We start from the raw sequence: 22,998 nt of genomic DNA, 5'->3' as shown, positions 1-22,998 counted from the left end.
GCCCATGAAATTGAATCTGGATATGAATTGCAAAGTAAAATATCTGAAGGGAAAAGTGCATGGGAAAACAACACATGATAAAAGTATACTGTGACCTGCACAAAAATAAAGAGATGCTGGAATATGTGTTCACAGTTCCCTGAAGGAAGCAGAAAAGGCAAGATAATGAAAGCAAATGGAAGGAGCACAAAATTAAGAGGTCATTACTGTCAGCACTGGTGAACCAGGAACCTGGACAAAGTACTGCCCTCCCCAGTACCTCACAATGCTGTCCCTGGAAGCTAAATATGGGCACAGCCCTCCTCTTGCACTCCCAAAGCAATGGAAGAGTTAAAGTGATATAATCAGTGGAAAGGTGAAAGTAGAATAAGCCACCAAGGAAATGTGTACTAGCTGCCAGTGAGGGCTGGTGTTGAGTAGAAAAATAATAGTTGGATGTGATGGAAGCTGCTGATGATTCCTCTCTCTGCTTGGTTGCATAACTTTCCCCACTACCAAGCTCAATGGTGGCCCATCAGACCCAACAGGATGAAGACCAAGATCCAGGCAGCCTGTCAACACCCAGAACAGGTACTGCCAGTCTCCAGCAATGACCACACTCACCATACTGACCACAGTGCAGTACCAAGCCCCAAAGCTCAGTGCTGAGCAGCCATAGTTTGTCTCAGCCTATAGAATACCAGCTTTCACAGACAACCACTGCACATTGCCTCTCTAGTTTATTCCACACAAAGTGGTTGGGCAATCAGACTACTTTCATTTCTGTAGAAGCACAGGAAGGTAGGGGCTCACACTAGGTTCCCAGCACAGGAAGTATATACCAATAAGTAATCAAACTTAAGGACTAACAGCACCTAAAATAATAGCTCTCTCCAGAGTAACAATACAATTCAATTTTTGACAGCATTAGCAGAATGCTAATTTCTATGATTTTATGAGCGTAATGTGAAAAAGACTAAGGAGCTGGTGGTGGACCTGAGGTGGGCTAAGGCATCGGTGACCCCTGTTTCCATCCAAGGGGTCAGTGTGGATATGGTGGAGGATTACAAATACCTGGGGATACGAATTGACAATAAACTGGATGGGTCAAAGAACGTTGAGGCTGTCTACAAGAAGGTCAGAGCCGTCTCTACTTCTTGAGGAGACTGAGGTCCTTTAACATCTGCCAGATGATGCTGAGGATGTTCTACGAGTCTGTGGTGGCCAGTGCTATCATGTTTGCTGTTGTGTGCTGGGGCAGCAGGCTGAGGGTAGCAGACACCAACAGTATCAACAAACTCATTCACAAGGCCAGTGACATTGTGGGGGTGGAACTGGACTCTCTGATGGTGGTGTCTGAAAAGAGGATGCTGTCCAAGTCACATGCCATCTTGGACAATGTCTCCCATCCACTCCATAATATACTGGTTAGGCACAGGAGTTCATTCAGCCAGAGACTCATTCCACAGAGATGCAACACTGAGCGTCATAGGAAGTCATTTCTGCCTGTGGCCATCAAACCTCACAACTCCTCCCTCGGAGTGTCAGACACCCTGAGCCAATAGGCTGGTCCTGGACTTATTTCCACTTGGCATAATTTACCTATTATTTAATTATTTATGGTTTTATATTGCTATATTTCTACACTATTCTTGGTTGGTGCGACTGTAATGAAACCCAATTTCCCTCGGGATCAATAAAGTACATCTGTCTGTCTGTATTATAATCTGAGTCTTTATGTCTTTAATACAATATTCAATATTAAGCACTGGAATTGGCCTTCTTAAAAAGCCCCATGAAAGGGTATTTTGATGATGCCTGACATCATGGATTGGTAGGGCATGGGTTTGACCATGGACCTAGAATTCACAGACTTGGCTAGGCTGCTATCAGAAAATTGGGTGAAGCTGAGGCTATTCTCAAAACAAGGTCAATTTACAACCGGGAATCAACTCCTCCTGAAAATAGTCATAGGCAAAATGTAATACGAGACAGGAAAGAAAGAGCACCATTTATCCTCTTATTCACAATAGTAGTCATCCTGATGAAGGGTCTCAACCCAAAACATTGATCTCCCATTTTCCTCCAAAAATACTGCCTGACCTGTTAAGTTCTTCCAGCAGTTTGCTGCTCAAGATATGGGATAGTGCTGTAAACCACTTTCAAAAGCACTGTAAAATGTGTACATTTTTCTTCAATTACAAATAAAATGAATAAAATTTTCCATTTAGTATTATACAAAGGTGCAATTATGTACAGCTACAGTTAAGTTTCCAGAATTAGAAACACTTAAGAAAAATTAGAAGCGCTGGAACTTGTATATTCCAATCAACTATCAATTTCTGGAAATAGTCATAATACTGTTCCCCTCAATTTCAGACATTTCACTTAATACTGCAACATATACTGTGTTGAGTTTCCAAACACTGTTGTCCTACCGCCTGACCAATTTCTAAAACCATACATTTAAGGCAAAAGGGTTTCTTTTAACCCTACAGGTACAAGAACAAAAACTGAGGTATCTGAAGGGTGCTCAAGTCATAAAGCCTCAAAAACAAATCAAATATTGCAGCTGGATTTTGAATCCCAAGTTCAAGGAAGGGAATCCCCTGAGAGGAGATCTGCAAAGGCAGAAATTTGTTTTTGACAAAAGATAATTACTTTCTTTTGCTAATGTAATAAATAGATTTCAGGATTGTATGGTGGTGTGGGTGGGAAAATTAGTATGACTAAAATCTATTATTTTTGCAGGGATGTGCATTTTTTCTGAACTGTAATTTTGAGACAAAGATAAGATGGGTGGAAAAAATATTTAAGTGAATGCAAAATACCAGCCAATCAGCAGATTCTGCATGCATTAAACGGATGACCAAAAACTTGAAATTGAAGAACAAAATAGAATATACCAGTGATAGCAGGGCAGGCAGCACTTGTGGAGAGAAAAATAGCTTGCAAATTACTACAGATGTACGGTGGAGAAAATTCTGATTGTATCACATTGGCATGAAGGCTCCATCATAGCATCCATCATTAAGAACTCTGACTATCTGGGACATGCCTCCTTGTTACTACCATCAGGGAGGTGGTATAGGAGTCTGACGACCCACATTCAAAGATTCAGAACAGCTTCTTTTCTTCTGTCATATTATTGAATGGTCCATGAATCCATGATCACTACCTATGTCTTTGCACTCTAGTCTGCTGCAAAACAACAAATTTCACATCATAGGAGACAGTGATAATAAACTTGATTCTGAAATAGTATTTTAAAAATTACTTGACTTCCAAGGTGCATATTAACAGATGAAAACAAAATTCCACTAATGCGCCTTTGAGAAGTGGGTAGGGGAGTTATATTCACAAACAAGAGTAAATCTGCAGATGCTGGAAATCCAAAGCAACACACACAAAATGCTGGAGGAACTCAGTAGGCCAGGCAGCATCTATGGAAAAGAGTACAGTCGACGTTTCAGGTTGAAACTGTACACTTTTCAATAAATGCTGTCTGACCTGCTGAGTTCCTCCAGCATTTGTGTGTGTTGCTTTAATTTCCAGCATCTGCAGATTTTCTCGTTTATAAATGTTACCAAGTTACTTTGCAAGTGGATACACATCTAATACAGGAACTTAAAAGATCTTATAATGATGTGTGAACACAGACACAAAAAGTTATAAAGGCAAAACAGACTGCGCACTGGAAGAACTCGGCAGGTCAATGCTTCTTCCAGTATTGTTTTTGTACAAAAAGTTGGCAACTACACATTGACCTGACAACTTAATTTAGGATGTGTGGTGAACTACATATACCTGTCTGGACACACCCCCTGCTGACTGCTCCTGTGGCTCCTCCCACAGACCTCGGTATAAAGGCGATTGAGGCCTGAGCCCGGCCCCTCAGTCTCCAGGATGTAGTATGGTGGTCAACCACTGCTTGTTCCTTCTTCCAGTCAATAAAAGCCGATATTTCGCCTTTACGTCTCAGAGAGAGTTATTGATGGTGCATCAGGATGTTACCCCAATGCTGCTTTATAGGAATGCTGCATTGTCAGATCTTCCATCTTTCAGCTGAAGTACTTTATCTGACTGCCCCTCCCTGCTTTAGAAGTGGATGTTGAAGATCACAGTACTTGAAGGTGGTTTTGCCTAAAATTCCTGCTCAACTAATACCACATAAAATTAGAATAAGCTGTGATTCAGCATACAGCTGTTTCATGGCATGTTACTGGCCTGGGTGATTTCTGCATCTACCCACGTATTAATCATTTGAAAATCGGTGACTCATATATATAATTAGGTGCAATAGGGCTCTACAACTTTCATTGTAAACCATCCATTACTGCAAACTAGGAAAAATGGAAAACATCATTAGTTACCTGGTAGGTATTGGAACTTCAGTAAGTCCTGTAAGGAGGATAGCTGGAGAGAGACGCACAAATGCCACAATTGGCCGGTTGAGAAAATCTAGCTCACCAACCAGGACATTAGAGGCTTCAGCACCAATCGGGATCTTCTTCATGAAATGGAGATCAACCTGCCAAAGCAAAATTACATTGATTCTAGATGTAATAGCATATAGTCCCAAAGGAAATTAATATTTTTTTTAAAAAATCGGATATTGTGGTGGTGCAGAGGTGGGTATGTGGGGAGGAACCCATATACCTGTAGTTTAGTTGCTCTTTAAGGAGCCCTATAGAATAAAAACCTCATGGCTTTAACCAGCATCTCATATCAAGGCTGTAGTGTTCTACAACTACAAAGGGGAGATACAAATCAGTCAACACTCCTACTGCTATCTGAAGGGGATCAGCCTATTAATTCAATACTGAAATCCAGGGTAACCCAGCAGCAATTTACGATAAATTCATTTTGTCTGACTTTGTAAACAAGGTCTCATCATTTTTGCTTCATTTAGTAAAATCTTTGAGTTTATTTACACCTGATCTTTACAATACACTTCAAGGCTCAAGGATGGATGTAAAAATGAGCCTCACTGAACTTCTCAGGCATAACACTGGCCAAAGGTTCAGTCTCTAGGCATAAGCAAACAACAGCATTGTCACAATATCACAACTCAGCCACTGGAAGCTGAAGTGACTCTGGTTCTGAGGCACAGTTACCAATAGGTTGGGGAAAAAATACTAATTATTTTGAAGGTTGGTTCCACACCTAAAGAATGCTTGTTGGAGCCAAAGTTATTGGCACCTTGTCATAAAGACAATAAAGATTGAAAAAGGTGAATGGGGTGGGGGAGGGTGGAAATCACAACCTTGCTCGATACTGGTCTTCACTGAGATCTGCTCTTTTATTAGACCTGTTGGTTAGGGTCATAACTTGCATGCAGACATGAAGGAAATATAAAATGCTGACAAATTTCAATGGGCAGCCAAATTTGAGAATCATGTTCTATAATCTATCCTGCTGATGAAGTCAAATGCATTACTGACGTCACCAAAACCTACAGTGGTGCTAGAAAATTTGTGAACCCGGTAAAATATGATCAGATCTTCACACAAGTCATAAAACTAGATAGAGAAACCAATTAAATAAATAACACAAAAATTATACTTGTTCATTTATTTATTGAGATAAATGATTACATGTATTTGTTGGAAAAGTATGTGAACCTTTGCTTTCAGTTACTGGTGTGACCCCCTTGTACAGCAATAACTTCAACCAAATGTTTCCAATAACCGTTAATAAGTTTTGCAGATTGGCTTGGAGGAATTTTTAGCCTTACAAAATTGCTTCAACTCTGGGATGTCGGCAGCTTCCTTGCATGAACTGCTTGCTACAGGTCCTTCCACAAAATTTTTATAGGACTTTGACTTGGCCATTCCAAAACAGTTTTTTTTTTCTTTTTAAACCATTTTGTTGTTGGCGTATTCTGGTCTTTCATATCATTGTCTTGTTGCATTATCTAACTTCTATTAAGCTTCAGGTGATGGACCGCTACCCTGACATTCTCCTGTAAAATGTCTTGATCTCAATGATTGCAAGCTGTCCAGGCTCTGAAGCAGCGAAGCAGCCCCAAACTATGATTCTCCTTCCACCATGCTTCACAGTTGGAATGAGGTTTTGGTGCTGGTGTGCAGTGCCCTTCTTCCTCCAAACATAGCAGTGTACATTTCTACCAAAAAGTTCAACTTCTGTCTCATGTCCACAGAACATTGTCCCAGAAGCATTGTAGAGCATCAAGGTAGTCTTTTGCAAACCTGAGAGGTGCAGCAATGTTTTTCTTTGGAGAGCAGTGGTTTCCTCTATGGTGTCCTTCCATTCTTGTTGTATAGTGGACACATGAACAGAGATTTCAGCAAGTTCTAGAGATTTCTGTAGGTTTTTTGCTGTTATCCTTGGGTTCACTTTCACCTCCTTCACAATTGCACTTTGTGCTCTTGGTGTGATCTTTGCAGGACTCCCACTCCTAGGAAGAGTAGCAACAGTACTGAGTTTCCTCCATTTGTAGACAATTTCTCTTACTGTGGACTGGTGAACACTCAGGTCTTTAGAAATACTTTTGTAGCCTTTTCTAGCTTCATACACCTCTACAATTCTTCTTCTAAAGTCCTCTGAAAGTTGTTTTGATTGAGGCATGGTGCACATAAACAGATTTTTCTTGAGAAGAGCAGGCTCCATCAGTAACCTGACTTTGTATGTCTCTTATTTTTTAAAAAAATAGGGCAGGGCACCTCTACAACCCACACTTCCAATCTCATCTCATTGATTGGAACACCCAACTTCAAATAGCTTTTGTAGAAGGCATTAACCCCAGAGGTTCACATATTTTTTTTCACACAGATATATGTAATATTGGATCATTTTTCTTAATGGGTAAATGAACAAGTATCTAGTTTTGGGATTTGCATGAAGATCTGATCACATTTTAGGTCATATTTATGTAGAAATAGAGAATTTTTTTTTAAAAAACAGGGTTCACAAACTTTCTAGCACCACAGTATGTACAGGTGATGCTCCCTATAGTATTCTTAGAGTTGTCAATAAAGATCACTTCCACTGTGCCCTTAGACCAAGGATTCCCAATAATTTTTATGTCATGGACAAGTACCATCAAGCAAGGGGACTGTGGACCCCAAGCTGGGAACCACTGCTTTAGATGGACAAAATCTATAGTGCTTTGGGGAAACAACAGGGGAGAGGTAGTTAAGGATCCTGGTGATGACTTCTACTGTAGCAGATAGCAGGGAGTCCCCTCTTATGTCATTACAATTGCACTTGTCTCCTTCCTTGAAGCAATTCATAATGGCATCTTGGAAATACCCAAAGTATATCTTCCTCTTCCCTGATGTGGATAATGAGATTGCAGATTCATGACTGAAGATTTTCATAATCATGAAGATCCCATTAACCCTTTCCCAATGAGAGAGCATGCAATACTGGATCTGCTATTAAGGAATGAGACTGGGCAGGTGACAAGAGGTTTGTGTGGGGGAACATTTTACATCCAGTGACCACAATGACATTTGTTTCAAACTAAATTTGCAAAGAGATAGGTCTGGTCTGCAGGTTGAGATTCTAAATTGGAGAAAGACCAATTTTGATGGTATCAGAAATTATCTGACAAATGTGGATTGGGACAGGCTGTTTTCTAACAAAGGAGTATTTGGAAAGTGAAAAGCCCTCAAAAATGAAATTTGAGTACAAAGTTTCTATGGGTTGGTCAGAATAAAAAGGTAAAGATAACAAGTCTGAATCAGAATCAAGTTTATTATCACCGGCATCTGTTGTGAAATTTGTTAACTTAGCAGTAGCAGTTCAATGCAATATACAATAATATAGAAAGGAAAAAAAATAAATCAAAAAAATAAATCAGAAGAAGACAAGCCCTGGGTGACAGGGGTCCTTAATAATGAATATTGGCTAGTACACAAGATGGAGCTAGCTAATTTTACAACTTTCTGTAGCTTCCAGGGCACTTTTCAACCATCTCAAGTAGCAGACCTCAATGGATAACATGTGTAGGGAACCTTGGTTTTCAAGGTGTATTGAGGCCTTGGTTAAGAAAAAGAAAGGAGGTGCATAGCAGGTATTGACAAGTAGGAACAAATGAGGTACTTATGGAGTACAAGAAATGCAAGAGAACACTTAAGAAACTCAGGAAGGCAAAAAGAAGGCATGAAGTTGCTCTAGTAGACAAGGTGAAGGAGAATCCCAAGAGATTCAACAGGTATGTTAAGAGCAGAAAGATTACTAGGAACAAAATTGGTCCTCTGGAAGATAATCCATGTGTGGAGCTGACAGAAAGGGGGGGGGGGGAGATCTTAAATGTATTCCTTGGATTTGTATTTACTTGGGAGACAAAGTCTATAGAAGAGAAATAAAGCGGCATCAACTTCATATGTTAAAAGGGACTGTCATATGTTAAAAGATTGGAGCAACTGGGCTTGTATACACTGGAATTTAGAAGGATGAGAGAGGATCTGATTGAAACATAGAAGATTATTAAGGGATTGGACATGCTGGAGGCAGGAAGCATGTTCCCACTGATGGGTGAGTCCAGAACTAGAGGCCACAGTTTAAGAATAAGGGGTAGGCCATTTAGAACAGAGATGCGGAAAAACTTTTTCCCACCCAGAGAGTGGTGGATATGTGGAATGCTCTGCTCCAGAAGGCAGTGGAGGCCAAGTCTCTGGATGCATTCAAGAGAGAGTTAGATAGAGTTCTTATAGATAGTGGGGTCAAGGGATATGGGGAGAGGGCAGGAATGGGGTACTGATTCTGTATGATCAGCCATGATCACAGTGAATGGCGGTGCTGGCTAGAAGGGCTGAATGGCCTACTCCTGCACCTACTGTCTATTGTCATGGACACTATACAGATTACAGAGGAGGAGGTGTTTGCTACCCTGAGGCAAGTCAGGGTGGACAAATCCCCAGGGCCTGACAAGGTGTTCCTTTGGACCCTAGTTCAGTTCATTATTTGCTGAAAAAAGATTCAAATTAGCAATGCTTTGAGAGAGGTCTTTCAGACTTCATTAACAAATTCTAGCTGAACGATCTATGAAAAATGTATAAAAGAGAAACAGAACAAAAGCTGTAATTTCTTGGTTTTGGGACCTTCAGATAGTCTGGATCCTTCCCAGGAAGGACAGTCAACTACCAACCTAGAAAAACTGCAAAAGCAATAACAATCAGACTTTGTTATATCACTGCTCCAGAGTAATGACCAGCTAGGTTAGCAGGTGATTAGTACAACCATACCCCACACCTGAAGCTCGAGGCACAAAACATACAATATTGCCTTGGACTTTCCATCATCTGATAGAATTTAAAAACAAATGCATTTTGTCTCACTATCCATTTATAAATGAGGCAAGAAAGCTTATACAGTCGGCCCTCCTTATCCACGAGGGATTGCTTCCAGGACCCCTCGCAGATACCAAAAAACGCTCAAGTCCCTTATTCAACCTGTCTCAAAGCAGTGGACATTAGGACCTGGCAGCAGAGCTCTGAATCCGCAGTGTTTCTGTTCACAAAAATAATCACGATTGAAAATAAAGTGGAAATAATAAAGTGATCGGAAAGGGGTGAAACGCCATCGGTCATTGGAAAAGTGTTAGGCTACGTCAGTCAACGATCAGAATAATTTTAAAGGATAAAGTGAGAAAGGCCCTGCCCCAATGAAAGCTACAATTATTACTAAGCAACGCAGTGGTTTAATTATTGGGTTTTGGGTTTTTGATCCTCCACATCAACCCAGCACGGAGGGAAAGCGCACTCGGAAGCGGTCTGTCATTGGATCGAACTCAGGAACTTCTGTTCCCGAGCCAGCGCTGAAACATACATTCTTAAGTATTTTATATGCATAGAAAGGTAAAATATATACTATATACTAAGACAAACGTTTGACTAACTGACGCTAAATAATACCGGATGTACCTGTTCTGACTTACTTAGTAAGAGAACTTCCGATTTTTTTCGATCCCGATCCACGATAACCTACGCACATCCTCCCATATACTTAAAATCATCTCTAGATTACTTATAATACTTAATACAATGTAGATACTATGTAAAATAGTTGTTATACTGCATTGTTTAAGGAATAATGACAAGAAAAATGTCTGTACATGCTCGAACAACACGTGCTGAAAGAGCACTTCCGGGTTTTCTCGACTCGCGGTTGGTTGAATTAATGCATGCGGAACTTGCGGATAAGGAGGGCTGACTGTATAGTACTCTGTTAAGAACAATGGCTACAGATTTATGTTTCACCACAAAGGAGAATCCAAGATCCCAGCTTGAACTGGTGGCAGGGGGAGAAATGAATGGATCTATCCTACCAACAGGCATCGTAACCAGATAGGTCAAAGTGACCATCTTACCTTGCTTGACTCAACGTTTGTATTGTCATGGTTGACTCCATTTTTTACTTCAGGTTGAGTTGGAATGGACTGTGGGGATAACATTTGACCTGAAGGAAAATAAAATTAAGAAATTTGAGAAGTAGTCCATATTTGAAATGGGACATTGCTGCTATTAGGACTTTATTCTTTTAAAATAATTGAAAATTAAATGTAATTACATTCACCAAAGTCAACAGTCTTTGGTCCCAGGTTATGCCAACATTCTAGCTCCACAAGCAAGAAATAATAAAACACAAGAGGAATGGTGCTGATGTAGAGGCCATTGACTGGAGGTGTCAACTTTCCCTCTTTCCACAGATGCGGTTTAACCAGCTGATAAAAAAAAACACTGGAAATTATTTAATTTTTCTATAATAGTCTTTTGCTTTACACCCTGCACCCCGCCCCCACCCCTGCCAAGAAAATCTATCAAATCAGTTCATAGCTATTACAGACATAACAGCTCTTCAAGGCTGTTTGTGGGTTGCCTCCCAAGCAGAGTACCGGCACATAGGTGGGATAATAACAGAGGAAAACATATTTCCATAGGAGTGCATGCAGTGGCCCCCTGCTATAAATTCAAACATTGCTGCCAAGTTATCTATCTCAGCTGGGTTGCCTTGGCCCTCAGCAACTTAAACTACCAAGGACAACTTTAATTCAGTGATAAACAAAGGAAGCAGGAAGACAGTTCTTGAAAGGAGTGGAGAGGCGAAGGAGGACAAGCTGGAAGGTGATAGGTGAAACCAGGTGGGTGGGAAAGGTAAAGGGCTAGAGAAGAAGGAATTTGATAGGGGAGACTGGACCAAGGAAGAAGGGGAAGTAGGAAGGACATCAGGGAGAGGTGATACACAGGTGAAGAGGTAGAAGGCTAGAGTGGGGAATAGAAAAGCGAAAAAAAATTACCGGAAAAAGAAATTGATATTCATACCATCAGGTTAGAGACTACCTAGACAGAATACGAGATGTTGCTCCTTCAACCTGAGAGTGGACTCATTGTGGCATAAGAGGAGGCCATGGACCAATATGTCAGAACTGGAATGGGAATAGGATGTAAAATGGTTGGCAACCCAGAAATTTTGCTTTTGGCAGATGGAGTGGAGGTGCTCTACAAAGCAATCCCCCAATTTACATTGGGTCTCACCAAGCAAAGGTGGCGGCATCAGGAGCACCGAATATAATAGACGACACCAACAGATTCTCAAGTAAAATATTGCCTCACTTGGAAGGACTGTTTGGGGCCCTGAATGGAGATGAGGGATGTGGTGAATGGGCATCTAGCTATGTCTGCCTTTTCGTTGGCTGTGTAGAACATCTCATGTTCCAAGCTTTCCCTGGTAATGCTTCTCAACTCTTTCCATGCTGCATTGATGACTGCATTGGTGCTGCTTCAGGCACCCATGCTGAGCTTGTCAATTTCTTCAACTTTGCTTCCAATTTCCACCCTGCCCTTAAATTCATTTGGTCCATTTCGGATACCTCTCTTGATCGGTCTCCATCTCTACAGACAAACTGCCTACCGACATCTTTTAAAGACCTACCAATTCCCAGGGCTATCTTGACTATACCTCTTTCCATCCTTTCTCCTGTAAAAATGCCATTCCTTTTCTCAGCTCCTTTTCCTCCACCAAATCTGTTCCCAGGATGCAGCTTTCCTTTCCAGGACATCAGAGATAGAGCCCTTAACAGGGCTTCTTGTCCTCACCTACCATCTCATTAGTCTCAGCACCCAACACATTCTCCGCAACTTCCAACATCTCCAAAGGGATCCTACCAAACACATCTTTACTTCCTCACCACTCTCCACTTTCTGCAGGGAACAGTCCCTGTGTGATTCTCCTGTCCATTCATCCCTCCTGGCATATATCCCTGTGAGAGAAATGTTACACCTGCCCATTCACCTCCTCCCTCACCTCAAACAGTACTTCCAGGTGAAGCAACACTTACATGCAAATTTGCTGGGGTCATCTATTGTATCCAGTGCTCTCAATACAGCCTCCTCTACATTGCTGAGACCCGATATAAATTGGGGGACTGCTTTATTAAGCACCTTCACTCCATCCACCAAAAGTGAAATTTCCCATCCTCTTTCCTATTCCATCTTGTCAGTCTATGACCTTCCCTTCTGAGGCCCTTCATGATGAGGCCACTGTCAGGTTGGAGGGGCAACACCTCATTCTGTCTAGTTAGCTTAATGGTAACATCAATTTCTCCTACTGTAATTTTTTCCCTCCTTTTTGTTCTTTTTTCTTTTCTCCTCCTCCTCTCTTCTTCTATTCCCCACTCTGGTCTTTTACTTCTCACCTGACTATCACCTCCCACTAATGCCCCTCGTTCCCTTTCTCTCATGATCCACTTTTCTCTCCCATCGTATTCCTTCTTCAAGCCCTTTGCCTTTCCCACCCACCTGGCTTCACTTATCTTCTGGCTTGTCCTCCTTCCCTTCCTCTCAACTTCTTATTCTGGCTTCTTCCCCCTTCCTTTCTAGTCCCGATGAAGGGTCTGGGCCTGAAACGTCGACTGTTTATTCCTCTCCATAGATGCTGCCTGACCTGCTGAGTTCCTCCAGTGTTTTGTGCATATTGCTCTGAATTTCCATCATCTGCAGAATTTCTTGTGTGTATGTTTTTACAATTCTGATATTAATGTTCTTGCATTTTTGGGAAGTGAAACATTGGATAGTTCAGTGTTTGATTGTGATTTTAAGGTTTTACATATTTACACTTTAGCATTGAAATCCATCTTTGTTTTAGATTCAGATTCCAGAGACAACAAATCAAATTCATATATATAGTCGACAATTTGAATTGAGTGGGCTATTAGCTGTGTCAGTTTAATTAATTATGCCAATTCAGAGACAACTAGTGAACCGATCAAGTTAATGAGCTTGATAGTATCAACAATTCTTCATGCTTGGAGTGCAAGTTCCTACCAGAATAATCCTAGGAACAAATTTACACCCTGCCACTCATTTGCAAACAGTGTGGTTATATTAATGAGCTGAACCACAGGATATTTAACAGCTAAACAAAAGTATTTTTTTTAAATTCCATCAGCATTTCCTGCAGTATTTCAGAGGTCACAAGCTGGCTGAAGAATTTCGGTAGAAATTTTGTTAAATATCTGTGACCCTTGCAATATCTACAAATACTTCCAGAAAAACAACAGAGCTCAAAAGCTTCACTGTTCAACCTCAATGACTTGGCAGGCAAAATAAACCAATTTCCAGTGAGACACATTTACTGTTGCCAGTGCCTTTAGATACACTTGCAATCAATCATGGTAACTTATCTCCTTACAATAGGAAGGACATAATTGCCTTTTAGAGGCATTGCCTGCAATGGGAATAGAAGCAAATTTCAATACTTCTAATTACTCTTGTTTGGGCGGAATCGTACTGATGACAAATATAGAAAATAAGCCATGGAATAAATAGTTTCAAAAGAGCTTAATCTATCAATATATGCCAGTAGATCACTCTCAAGGAAACCACCAGAGGAAATGCATGTATAAGCCCATTTATTACCAACAGGTAATTATGACCCGACAGGTTAAGGTGACCTGTGAAGTAAATCACATTTCATGCAAAGAAATTTGTGAAAGTTGATTTTCAATTACAGGGTTTGTAGAACAGGGTACCGGTAGTTAAGTTTTCTTGAGTAACACTATCTTACTATTTAGTTTACCTTGTCAGTTTTGGCAGGAACAAATTAGTAGAAGTAATTTCTATTTAAATGGATAACTCTCAAAACCCTGGTGGTAGGGAACTTGCTACTAAATGAATGGATGCTGCAATGATTGGTGGGGCAGGTAGTGGATGAGAAATGAGGGAAGCAGTCTCTCTTCTCCTCCCCTTCACCTGCAGAGATGCCTGCAATGTTTCCTTTGCCTGCTCCCAAGGTATTAAGTAGATGAAATATTCTCTCCAAAGTTTGGGGGACCTCTCTTAACATAAAAGTGAGCAGCAAAATGAGGCATATCAGTGATCAGGAGCAAAAGCCTAAAATAATGCCAAGGTTCACAAGCTGGGAGTCACTCATGAACCTGACCCCCACATGAAGAATAATCAAGGCTCTGTCCTGATTTGAGATTGTAGGTAATCATAGATCTGAAGAAAAAGAATGCAGTTTGAATTGTGGCTCTTTAATTAGCAGTTTTAGAAGGTACAGGATTAGTAAAACCTGGTGGCTCTAAGTGAATGAGAGTTGACATTTATCGCACCACAAGATTAAAAATCTCAATTCAGTGTATTTTGTGTTGTTTTAATGTTGATGTTAATTTGAGTTCCATGCCAGAAAAATACTGCTGGAACAAATGAAAATCCTGTTGAAAACACAGGTTGCAAAGTCTCAGAGATAACAAGCTATCAGAACTTGTCCTACTCTGGTTTAAGACAATTTTCAACAGCACGGCACTTACACTTTTGGGGAATTGTGCAAACAGTTTACAGTCGGCCTTTTAAAAAAAATATAATGTATGTCACTTCCTTGTCTTGTAAACACTTATGCCTAACCACCAAGTCACTCTTATATATGCTGTACTGAAACACTCAAGCTCAAAAGATTTAAAACCTTTTCCTTACCAGCTTTGTCCATGGAATGAGGTTCAGATTGCTTTTTCCCAACCTCTGCAAAAGATCTGACAATCGGAATGAGATTGTTTCTTTTCTTCTCAATCTGATGGTGATGTTTTTTCAGAAGAGCTTCACGCACTTTCGCACGGATGTTTTCATCCAGTTCCATGGATGCTTCCTGATGATCAAGAATCATGTCTAAAAGAGGAAAAAAAATCATTGTCACACAAATAAAAAAATTGCAATTAAAAGGGTCAATTTAGCTACCTTAATACTTTCCATTTCATAAAACAAATCTCATTTAATTGTCAAGTATATAGAACAGTTATTTGTATTATACATTTTCTTTAATATATCTGGAAAAATAATTTGGGAATTGCTTATCTGGAAGAACATTCACACCATGAAACCATTTAAATTCTTTTCTAAAAAAGACCTTTGAGGAAGTTGTGCACAAGAGAACAGCTACTAGTCTGGCTATCACACATAAATGGCCACCAAGAAAAATAAAGAATGTAGTTCTAGAACAAGATTTGAATGCTCATAACACCCGCAATTTCATCCATCAACTTTCAGAAGCAGCATTTTAACCCAATTCAGTCCAGATCAGATTTCCATTAAATTAACTTTATGATAATCATCATACATTCTTTTGGAGAAAAAACATTCCTCCAGTCCACCTTGCAATTTAAAATTAACTTAGAGGCAAGATTTACTGAGAAATCAGTTGAGATATAACATTAACCTATTAGTTGATTATTCACCTGTTGATAACAACAGCATTGTAAATGCAGATAATGTATAAAGCTGAGACTCTCTTGGTTGTCATCCTTAGTGGCCAAATGAAAATACAAAGATGGCTGATCCATGTGGCTGGCAAATGGTTTTTAATCTCACAATGATGACTGTTCCATATGAACACATTTTAGGCAATTCTACTCAATGCTAACAACAATACTGGAACGGACACATTGCAGATCAAGGTTTCCTGTGAGCATTCTCCCTTAATGATGTTAATGATGGAAATAGGAAATCAATTCCCGCAATGTTACCTAGGTAGATGAAAGGAATTTAATCATTCCCCAAACTGATTCCACCATGCCATCTGAATTTGCATTCTTCCATCCAACAGTATTAGGTAGTTTTGTTTTAAACACCCTTTCATCAATGTCATTCATTTCCATAAAAGGCAAGATTATAGAAAAAACTTGAATTTAAAAAAGGTGGAGTACAGTATCTGGCCCTTGGCTTTATACCAGCTGTAGCTGGTGCATGAAAAATATGAATGCATTTGAATGGAGCCACTTCAAAAAGATGTGTTTTTTATTATTAATAATGTTTTAATTTGCAATTAGTTTCAAAGTGAATGTAGATTATTAATACTTTAAAAAAAAGTTGAAAAAGTTCAAAACATTTGCAGATAGTTGAAAATAGCAGCACAAGCTGTCAGAAGGCCATCAGGACAGTCCGCAGGCACAGCCTTGGTTTAAAATGCCAGAGCCATGGTTGCTGTTTGTATCCTGCTCCACTTCATGGAACAACTGAAGCAGTTAGGTCATGGTCATTGAAAGCTACAAAATTATGGATAAAGGAGGGGGCAAGAGCAGAGCAGGGTTTATTATGACAAAGAACTTAGAAATGAATTTCAAGGCTCAGTTCATTTTTTCCAACCTACTCTTTTTGCTGGAATTCCCAAGTCTACCTTTCTATCATTTTTGTCCTTTTATTCGTGATAATGGCCTTCACTGGAAGCAGCAGCTCTTCAGATGAGGCTTGAAAATACTTTTTTTTCCAAGCAAGTCTAATATGAAGCTATGAAAACAAGTTTTATTGTATTTTCTTTTCATTGCTCTTCTTAAATTAAATAAACACAGTTTAAGTCACCTTCACCTTTGTATTCCAATTCCAATTACATGGTGACTCATGTTGTAGAGAAAAGCTCATTGTTAATGTTTCCATAGTAACACGAGATAGAAAAGTTGCACAGCAAAGTTGTTTAAGCCACAACTTGCTCATAAGATGACTTTTCCCTAGCTTACCATATTTCACTTAGCAAAGTTATTATTGATATTTAACACCACTTTTACCCATTCATCTTCCATGATCACAGGCAATGAAATCAACAGTTGAAACAGATGAAAAGGAAATGAAATAATTAATCTCTTGCACCCAAAGACTGGTGACATGCTTAAATTAAAAACAGAGATCTACACAATCCATATGAACCCCCATTACTCAACTGAGGAAACCAAATTCAAATTAACCATGAAAAGCCAAAGTAAGCAAATACATAGAAGACGGGTCTTTAGAACTGTGCACAATACAAATGAAAAGTTGTCAAGGGCAAGTTAAATTAATGTTAGGAATGATAAAACTGGCATAATGATGGACATTTTTGTACAATTTGTACTACTAATATGACTTAAACTGTTTTGATGAAACCACTGTTCTTGCATTAGACGTACTTGCAATTTCTTGAATGCTGTTTGCTTGCATGTCCAGCAAAACTGTTCCATTAATGATACAGCTCCTCAACTCGAACAGGCTGTGCAATGACAACGTGGCAACATACGGTTTACTCCAACGGTCTCCACCATCCTCAACATCTTCCTCAAATTTCAACCACCTGTCAAACCACAGAGCATGTCTGTTTGAATTGAATGCTAAGCTTTTGCAAAAACATTTGGAGCCAAAAAGTTAGACAGACATACTTTATTGATCCCGAGGGAAACTGGGTTTCGTTACAGTCGCACCAACCAAGAATAGTGTAGAAATATAGCAATATAAAACCATAAATAATAATAAGTTAATCATGCCAAGTGGAAATAAGTCCAGGACCAGACTATTGGCTCAGGGTGTCTGACACTCTGAGGGAGGAGCTGTAAAGTTTGATGGCCACAGGCAGGAATGACTTCCTATGACACTCAGTTTTATATCTTGGTGGAATGAGTCTCTGGCTGAATGTACTCCTGTGCCTAACCAGTGCATTATGGAGTGGATGGTAGTCATTGTCCCACAGCTAAAACATAGCTGTTATGAAGACCATTGATCACATAGGTGGAGGAAGAGTGAATACATGAGTCAACCAGATGCAAACATTGATTTCTGTATTTGTTTTTAGTATCTTAAGGACATACAATAAGAGGTTTTCTTATTGACAACAGATCATGTTATCAGCTAAAACCTTCCTTTTGCTCTCATTCATATGGATGATTTGGTGTTTTTATGTGATCACATATTTGTGGGATAATAAATTACAGTTTATTGCAAGGAACTATAACTGACTAAAAAAGATGTGTCACTATAATTTGAGAAAGCTTTATGACAACCAATGTGACAAATTAAATGGAGCTTCTTTTAGGCAAGCCTGTTGCTGATTACTCCTGGAATCGAACCCCATAAACCTCTTACCTGCAATATTTTCTTAGAATGAAAATATTACACAGTTTACAGACCTGGCAGTTTCTTTCCACTCAGCATCTTCACCTCCTCGCATGCAGATTTCATCAAGCTCTGTAAAGAGTTCATGTGGAACGTGATCTTCATCATCTTCAGTTCCCAGAATGAACTGAACTCGCTGAGAAGGTGTGTCTGAAAAGCAAATGCAGTATAGCAGGTAATTAGACCATAATTGGTTGCTTTTGACAATAAAGGACACGTGTAATCACCATGAAGATCCTAGAAAGATTTTGAGATAGTGTTAAATCGTTTTTGGATTTCATCCTCATCAACTGTAGTGAAATGGCTTTGAGACTGCAGCTGTAGTTACAAGCAAAAGATGCGCCTCAATGACCATACTCTTACTGTAGTATGGAACTGGTTTGAGGGCATTCAAAACACCAAACAGTTGTTTTCCTTTCCTATGATATTTTTCTCCATTGACCAAGAGGAACAATTCCATGCCAGTTTCTCAGTAGTTGGCAGGATTTGTTTCTTCTACTAGTGCTCTGTGCTGCCTTTATTCCAAGACAGATTATAGAACATAGAACAGTACAGCACCTTTGGCCCACAATGTTGTGTCAACCTTTATAAACCTACTCCACAATCAATCTCACCCCTCCCTCCTGGACAGCTGATAATCCTCCATATTTCTATCATCCATGTGCTTGTCTTTTAAATATCTCTATTGTATCAACCTCTACTACTCTACCACAACCACCCCGAGTAGAAAGTTCTACCTCTGACATCTCCCCTAAACTTTCCACCACTCACCTTAAAAGGTTGTCCTCTAATATTGGCCATTGCCACCCTGGGTAAAAGGTGCTGCCTGTCCACTATCTATGCCTCTCAATCTTCTATACTTCTATCAAGTTGCATCTCATTCTCTGTCACTCCAAAGAAGAAAAAGCCCTAGCTTACTCAACCTTTCCTAGTTGGTAATTAAGCAACAAGATCCATTCAGAATGTGTTTAGATCCTCAGGATACTGGACTCATAATGAATTGTGACACTACCAGAAACCTAACAATGCAGAGTGCAACTGGGCACTATTTTCTCACTGGCAGACCCCAAGTCAGTTTAGATTGGCAACATCTCCTCCACAGTCTCTATCAGCACAGGTGTACCACAGGGCTGTGTGCTTAGCCCCCTGCTCTACTTGCTTTACACTTATGATTGTGTGGCTAAACACAGCTCCAATGCCATATTCAAGTTTGCTGATGACACCACTGTTGTAGGCCGAATCCAAGATGGTAAGGAATCAGCATATAGAAGGGAGGATGAAAATCTGTCTGAGTGGTGCCACAACAGTAACCTCTCACTCAATGTCAGTAAATCCAAAGACTTGGTTATTGATTACAGGAGGAGGAAATCAGAAGTCCATGAGCCAGTCCTCATTGGAGGATCAGAGGTGAAGAGCATGAGCAACTTTAAATTCTTTGGCCTTATCATTTCAGAGGATCTGTCCTGGGTCCAGCACGCAAGTTCCATTACAAAAGAAAATAGGCTCACAGTGCCTCTACTTTCTTAGAAGTTTGCGCAGATTTGGCACATCATCTAAAAACTTTGGCAAATTTCTGAAGATACACAGTGGAGAGTATACCAACTGGCTGCATTACAGCCTGGTAAGGAAACATCAATGCCCTTGAACAGAAAAGCCTGCAAAAAGTAATACAGTCCAGTCTTCACCACCATAGGTAAAGCCTTCACCACCATTGAGCAACAAGGAACCCAGTCACAGGAAAGCAGTATCCATCATCAAGAAACTCCCCCCACCCCTCCGGCCCCCACACAGGTCATGATCTCATCTCACTACTGCCATCAGGAAGAAGGTACAGGAGCATAAGGTCCCACACCACCACGTTCAGGAACAGTTATTACCCCTCAATCATCAGGCTCTTAAACCAGAGGGAACTTCACTCAACCAACATCGAACTGTTCCCACAACCTATGGACTTACTTTCAAGGTATGTTCATCTCATGTTCTCAATATTTTTTGCTCATTTTGTTTGTTGTCTTTTACATATTGATTGATTGCTTGTCTTGTGTGCACTTTCATTGATTCTATTATAGTTATAGGATTTAATAAGTATGCCTGCAAAAAAGTGAATCTCAGGGTTGAATATGGTGACATACATGTACTTAAATAATAAATTGACTTTGAACTTGGTTGACCTTCCACTGTGTGTATCCTTCAGAAAAAGTTTTAATGGGTGAAATACAACTGAATTAAAAGGTCACTTAGACAATCACCTACTGCCACAGATATTTGTTTACCTGCTTTTATTTCGACAAAAGAAACCCACAGGTGGTTTTAGTTTGGGACAGAACACATCTGAATTTCCATCAAGAATGAAATTTAGACCAATTTACCCCTCCTTTTAAGCACAAGTATTACAGAAGCCATTTTACACAAATTTTAATATGATAGTGATCACTAACAACACGTTGGGAAATTAGACGAGCATTTTTGAGCACAATTCACCTTAGCACGCCTTGTATTTCTGCAGCATCATTCATGCATGTAATGACTTTATCCAGTGCACAATATTCCTGCCTTATCAATAGAATTTGAAGAAACAACATGCAACTCATTGGCTTTCATTTATAAACCCTAATAAAGTGACTGACAAATCCTACAACAAATCAGTGAGATGATGTGATTTCAAGGATTCAGGCAGGGACATTGATGTATCATAGCTTGCATCTCCTGCATTAGTTTTCAATGCTGTACATGTTACAATAATACATATTGCAAACTTTCAAAATCATGTAGAGCACAGATATGCTGCAGTCTCTGCTTGAATAATAAAAGCCATGCCTAGAAATTTCCTGGGGACACTCAATGTTACAACATAGAGTACAGTACAGGCCTTTGACCCACAATATTGTACCAAAATTTCAACCTACTCCAAGATCAATCTAATCCTTCCCTCCCACATAGCCTCCATTTTTCTTTTATCCATGTTCTTATTGAAGTGTTTTAAATATCCCCAATGCATCTTCCACCAACCCTGGCAGCACATCCCATGCACCAAACACTGCACAAATAAAACCAACCTCTGACATCTCCACCATCCCCCCACCACACACCCTTTATAAGCATGGTACAACCAAACTTTTATAGAGCTGCAACTTTACCTCACAAATCTTAAACTCAATCCCCCAACTAATAAAGGACAACACACCACACATCTTCTTAACCACCCTTTCAACTTGTAAGGCAATTATGATAAATTTATGGACAGGAGATCCCAAGATCGCCGTTCCTCCACACTGCTAAGAATCCTGTCATTAACCTTGTATTCTGACTTCATGTTTGACCTTCTAAAGTGAATCACTTCACACTTTTCAGGATTGAACTCCATCTGCCACTTCTCAGCTCAGTTATGCACCATATTAATGTCCTGTTGTAACCAACAACCGTCTACACTATCCACTACACCATCAATCTTCATGCAATTTGCAAACTTACTAACCCCTCCTCCTTCCCTTTTTCACTTCCTCAAAGTCATTATAACATCACAAAGAGCAGGGGTTGCAGAAAAGAACCCTGTAGAATACCACTGGTCACTGATTTCCAGGCAGAATATGCTCCATCAACTGCCACCCTCTACCTTCTGTGGGCAGCCAATTCCAAATCCACACAGCCAGGTTTCCCTGGATCCCGTGCCTCTTCACTTTCTAAACGAATCTACCATGAGGAACTTTGTCAAATGCCTTATTAAAATCCATTTACACCACAGCCACTGCTCTACCTCCAATTTGTTTTCTTGTTGCCTCGGGGAATTCAATCAGGCTTGTGGAAAACAACCTGCCCCTCACAAAGCCATGGTCACTATCCCTAATCCCCAAGCTTCTCCATATGCTCATGAATCCTGTCTCTAAGAATCCTCTCCAATAATTTGCCCACCACTGATGTAAAACTCACTAGTCTACAATTCCCAAGGTTATCCCTATTACCTTTCTTGAACAAAAGAATTTTTGCCACACTCCAATCCTATGGCACTATTCTTGCGGCCAGTGAGGATGCAAAGGTAATCGCCATAGGCACAATAATCTCATCTCTTACTTCCCACAGCAACTTGAGGGATATCCTATCTGGCCATGGAGACTTAATTATCCCAATGTTTTTCCAAGTTTCTACAGGCTGATTGATTGGAAAAAAGAATGCATATTTAACTGAGAAGAAACCACCCTTTTGAAAAGGCAGGCAAAATTTTACCCATATTTGCACTTTTTAATGTAGTAACCATTTATCACATCAGCTAAAGCAAAATCCAATTTCTAGGCTATGGTGCATGATCACAAGTAGCTCTAGGCTGCGAGAGCTCAACTGACTGCATGGCATCAACAGGAACACTAATGAGATACTATCATTATGAGACAGAAGCAAGGTGAGAGCTACCCAACCTCCTCAGACCAATGCACGATTCTGTGGAAGCCAAGAAGTTCCAACATGTTGGGTATCTATGTTGAATTCATGCTCAGCTTTGGACAGAATGGTCACCGGGCCCTGCACACATTCTGATTCAGATGCTTCATTCTTTGAGCCATTATGCACAAACTCATTGACTGCCTAGTATGTCTAGCTTTTCCTGGTGTCTACCAATCTGCTTTCCTTGGTACAATAGCTCTTCAAAGTCAAT

The 22,998-nt window shown here is 40.0% G+C and overlaps 1 protein-coding gene across 1 annotated transcript in view; it reads right to left on the bottom strand.

Annotated features, from left to right (window-relative positions):
* Positions 1 to 22,998, bottom strand: part of LOC132384452 (electroneutral sodium bicarbonate exchanger 1-like) — a 194,204-nt gene that overhangs the window by 67,499 nt on the left and 103,707 nt on the right. The window contains exons 4-8 of the mRNA XM_059955605.1: positions 18,368 to 18,503; positions 17,378 to 17,538; positions 14,922 to 15,110; positions 10,319 to 10,407; positions 4,353 to 4,510 (exon numbers count right to left, since the gene is read on the bottom strand). Coding sequence (XP_059811588.1) covers positions 4,353 to 4,510; positions 10,319 to 10,407; positions 14,922 to 15,110; positions 17,378 to 17,538; positions 18,368 to 18,503 — 733 coding nt within the window. The remainder of the gene's footprint in view (positions 1 to 4,352; positions 4,511 to 10,318; positions 10,408 to 14,921; positions 15,111 to 17,377; positions 17,539 to 18,367; positions 18,504 to 22,998) is intronic.

Source organism: Hypanus sabinus, chromosome X1, assembly GCF_030144855.1.
Source record: "Hypanus sabinus isolate sHypSab1 chromosome X1, sHypSab1.hap1, whole genome shotgun sequence".
Classification (NCBI taxonomy): domain Eukaryota; kingdom Metazoa; phylum Chordata; class Chondrichthyes; order Myliobatiformes; family Dasyatidae; genus Hypanus; species Hypanus sabinus.
This window is presented reverse-complemented; position numbering and strand designations above follow the sequence as displayed.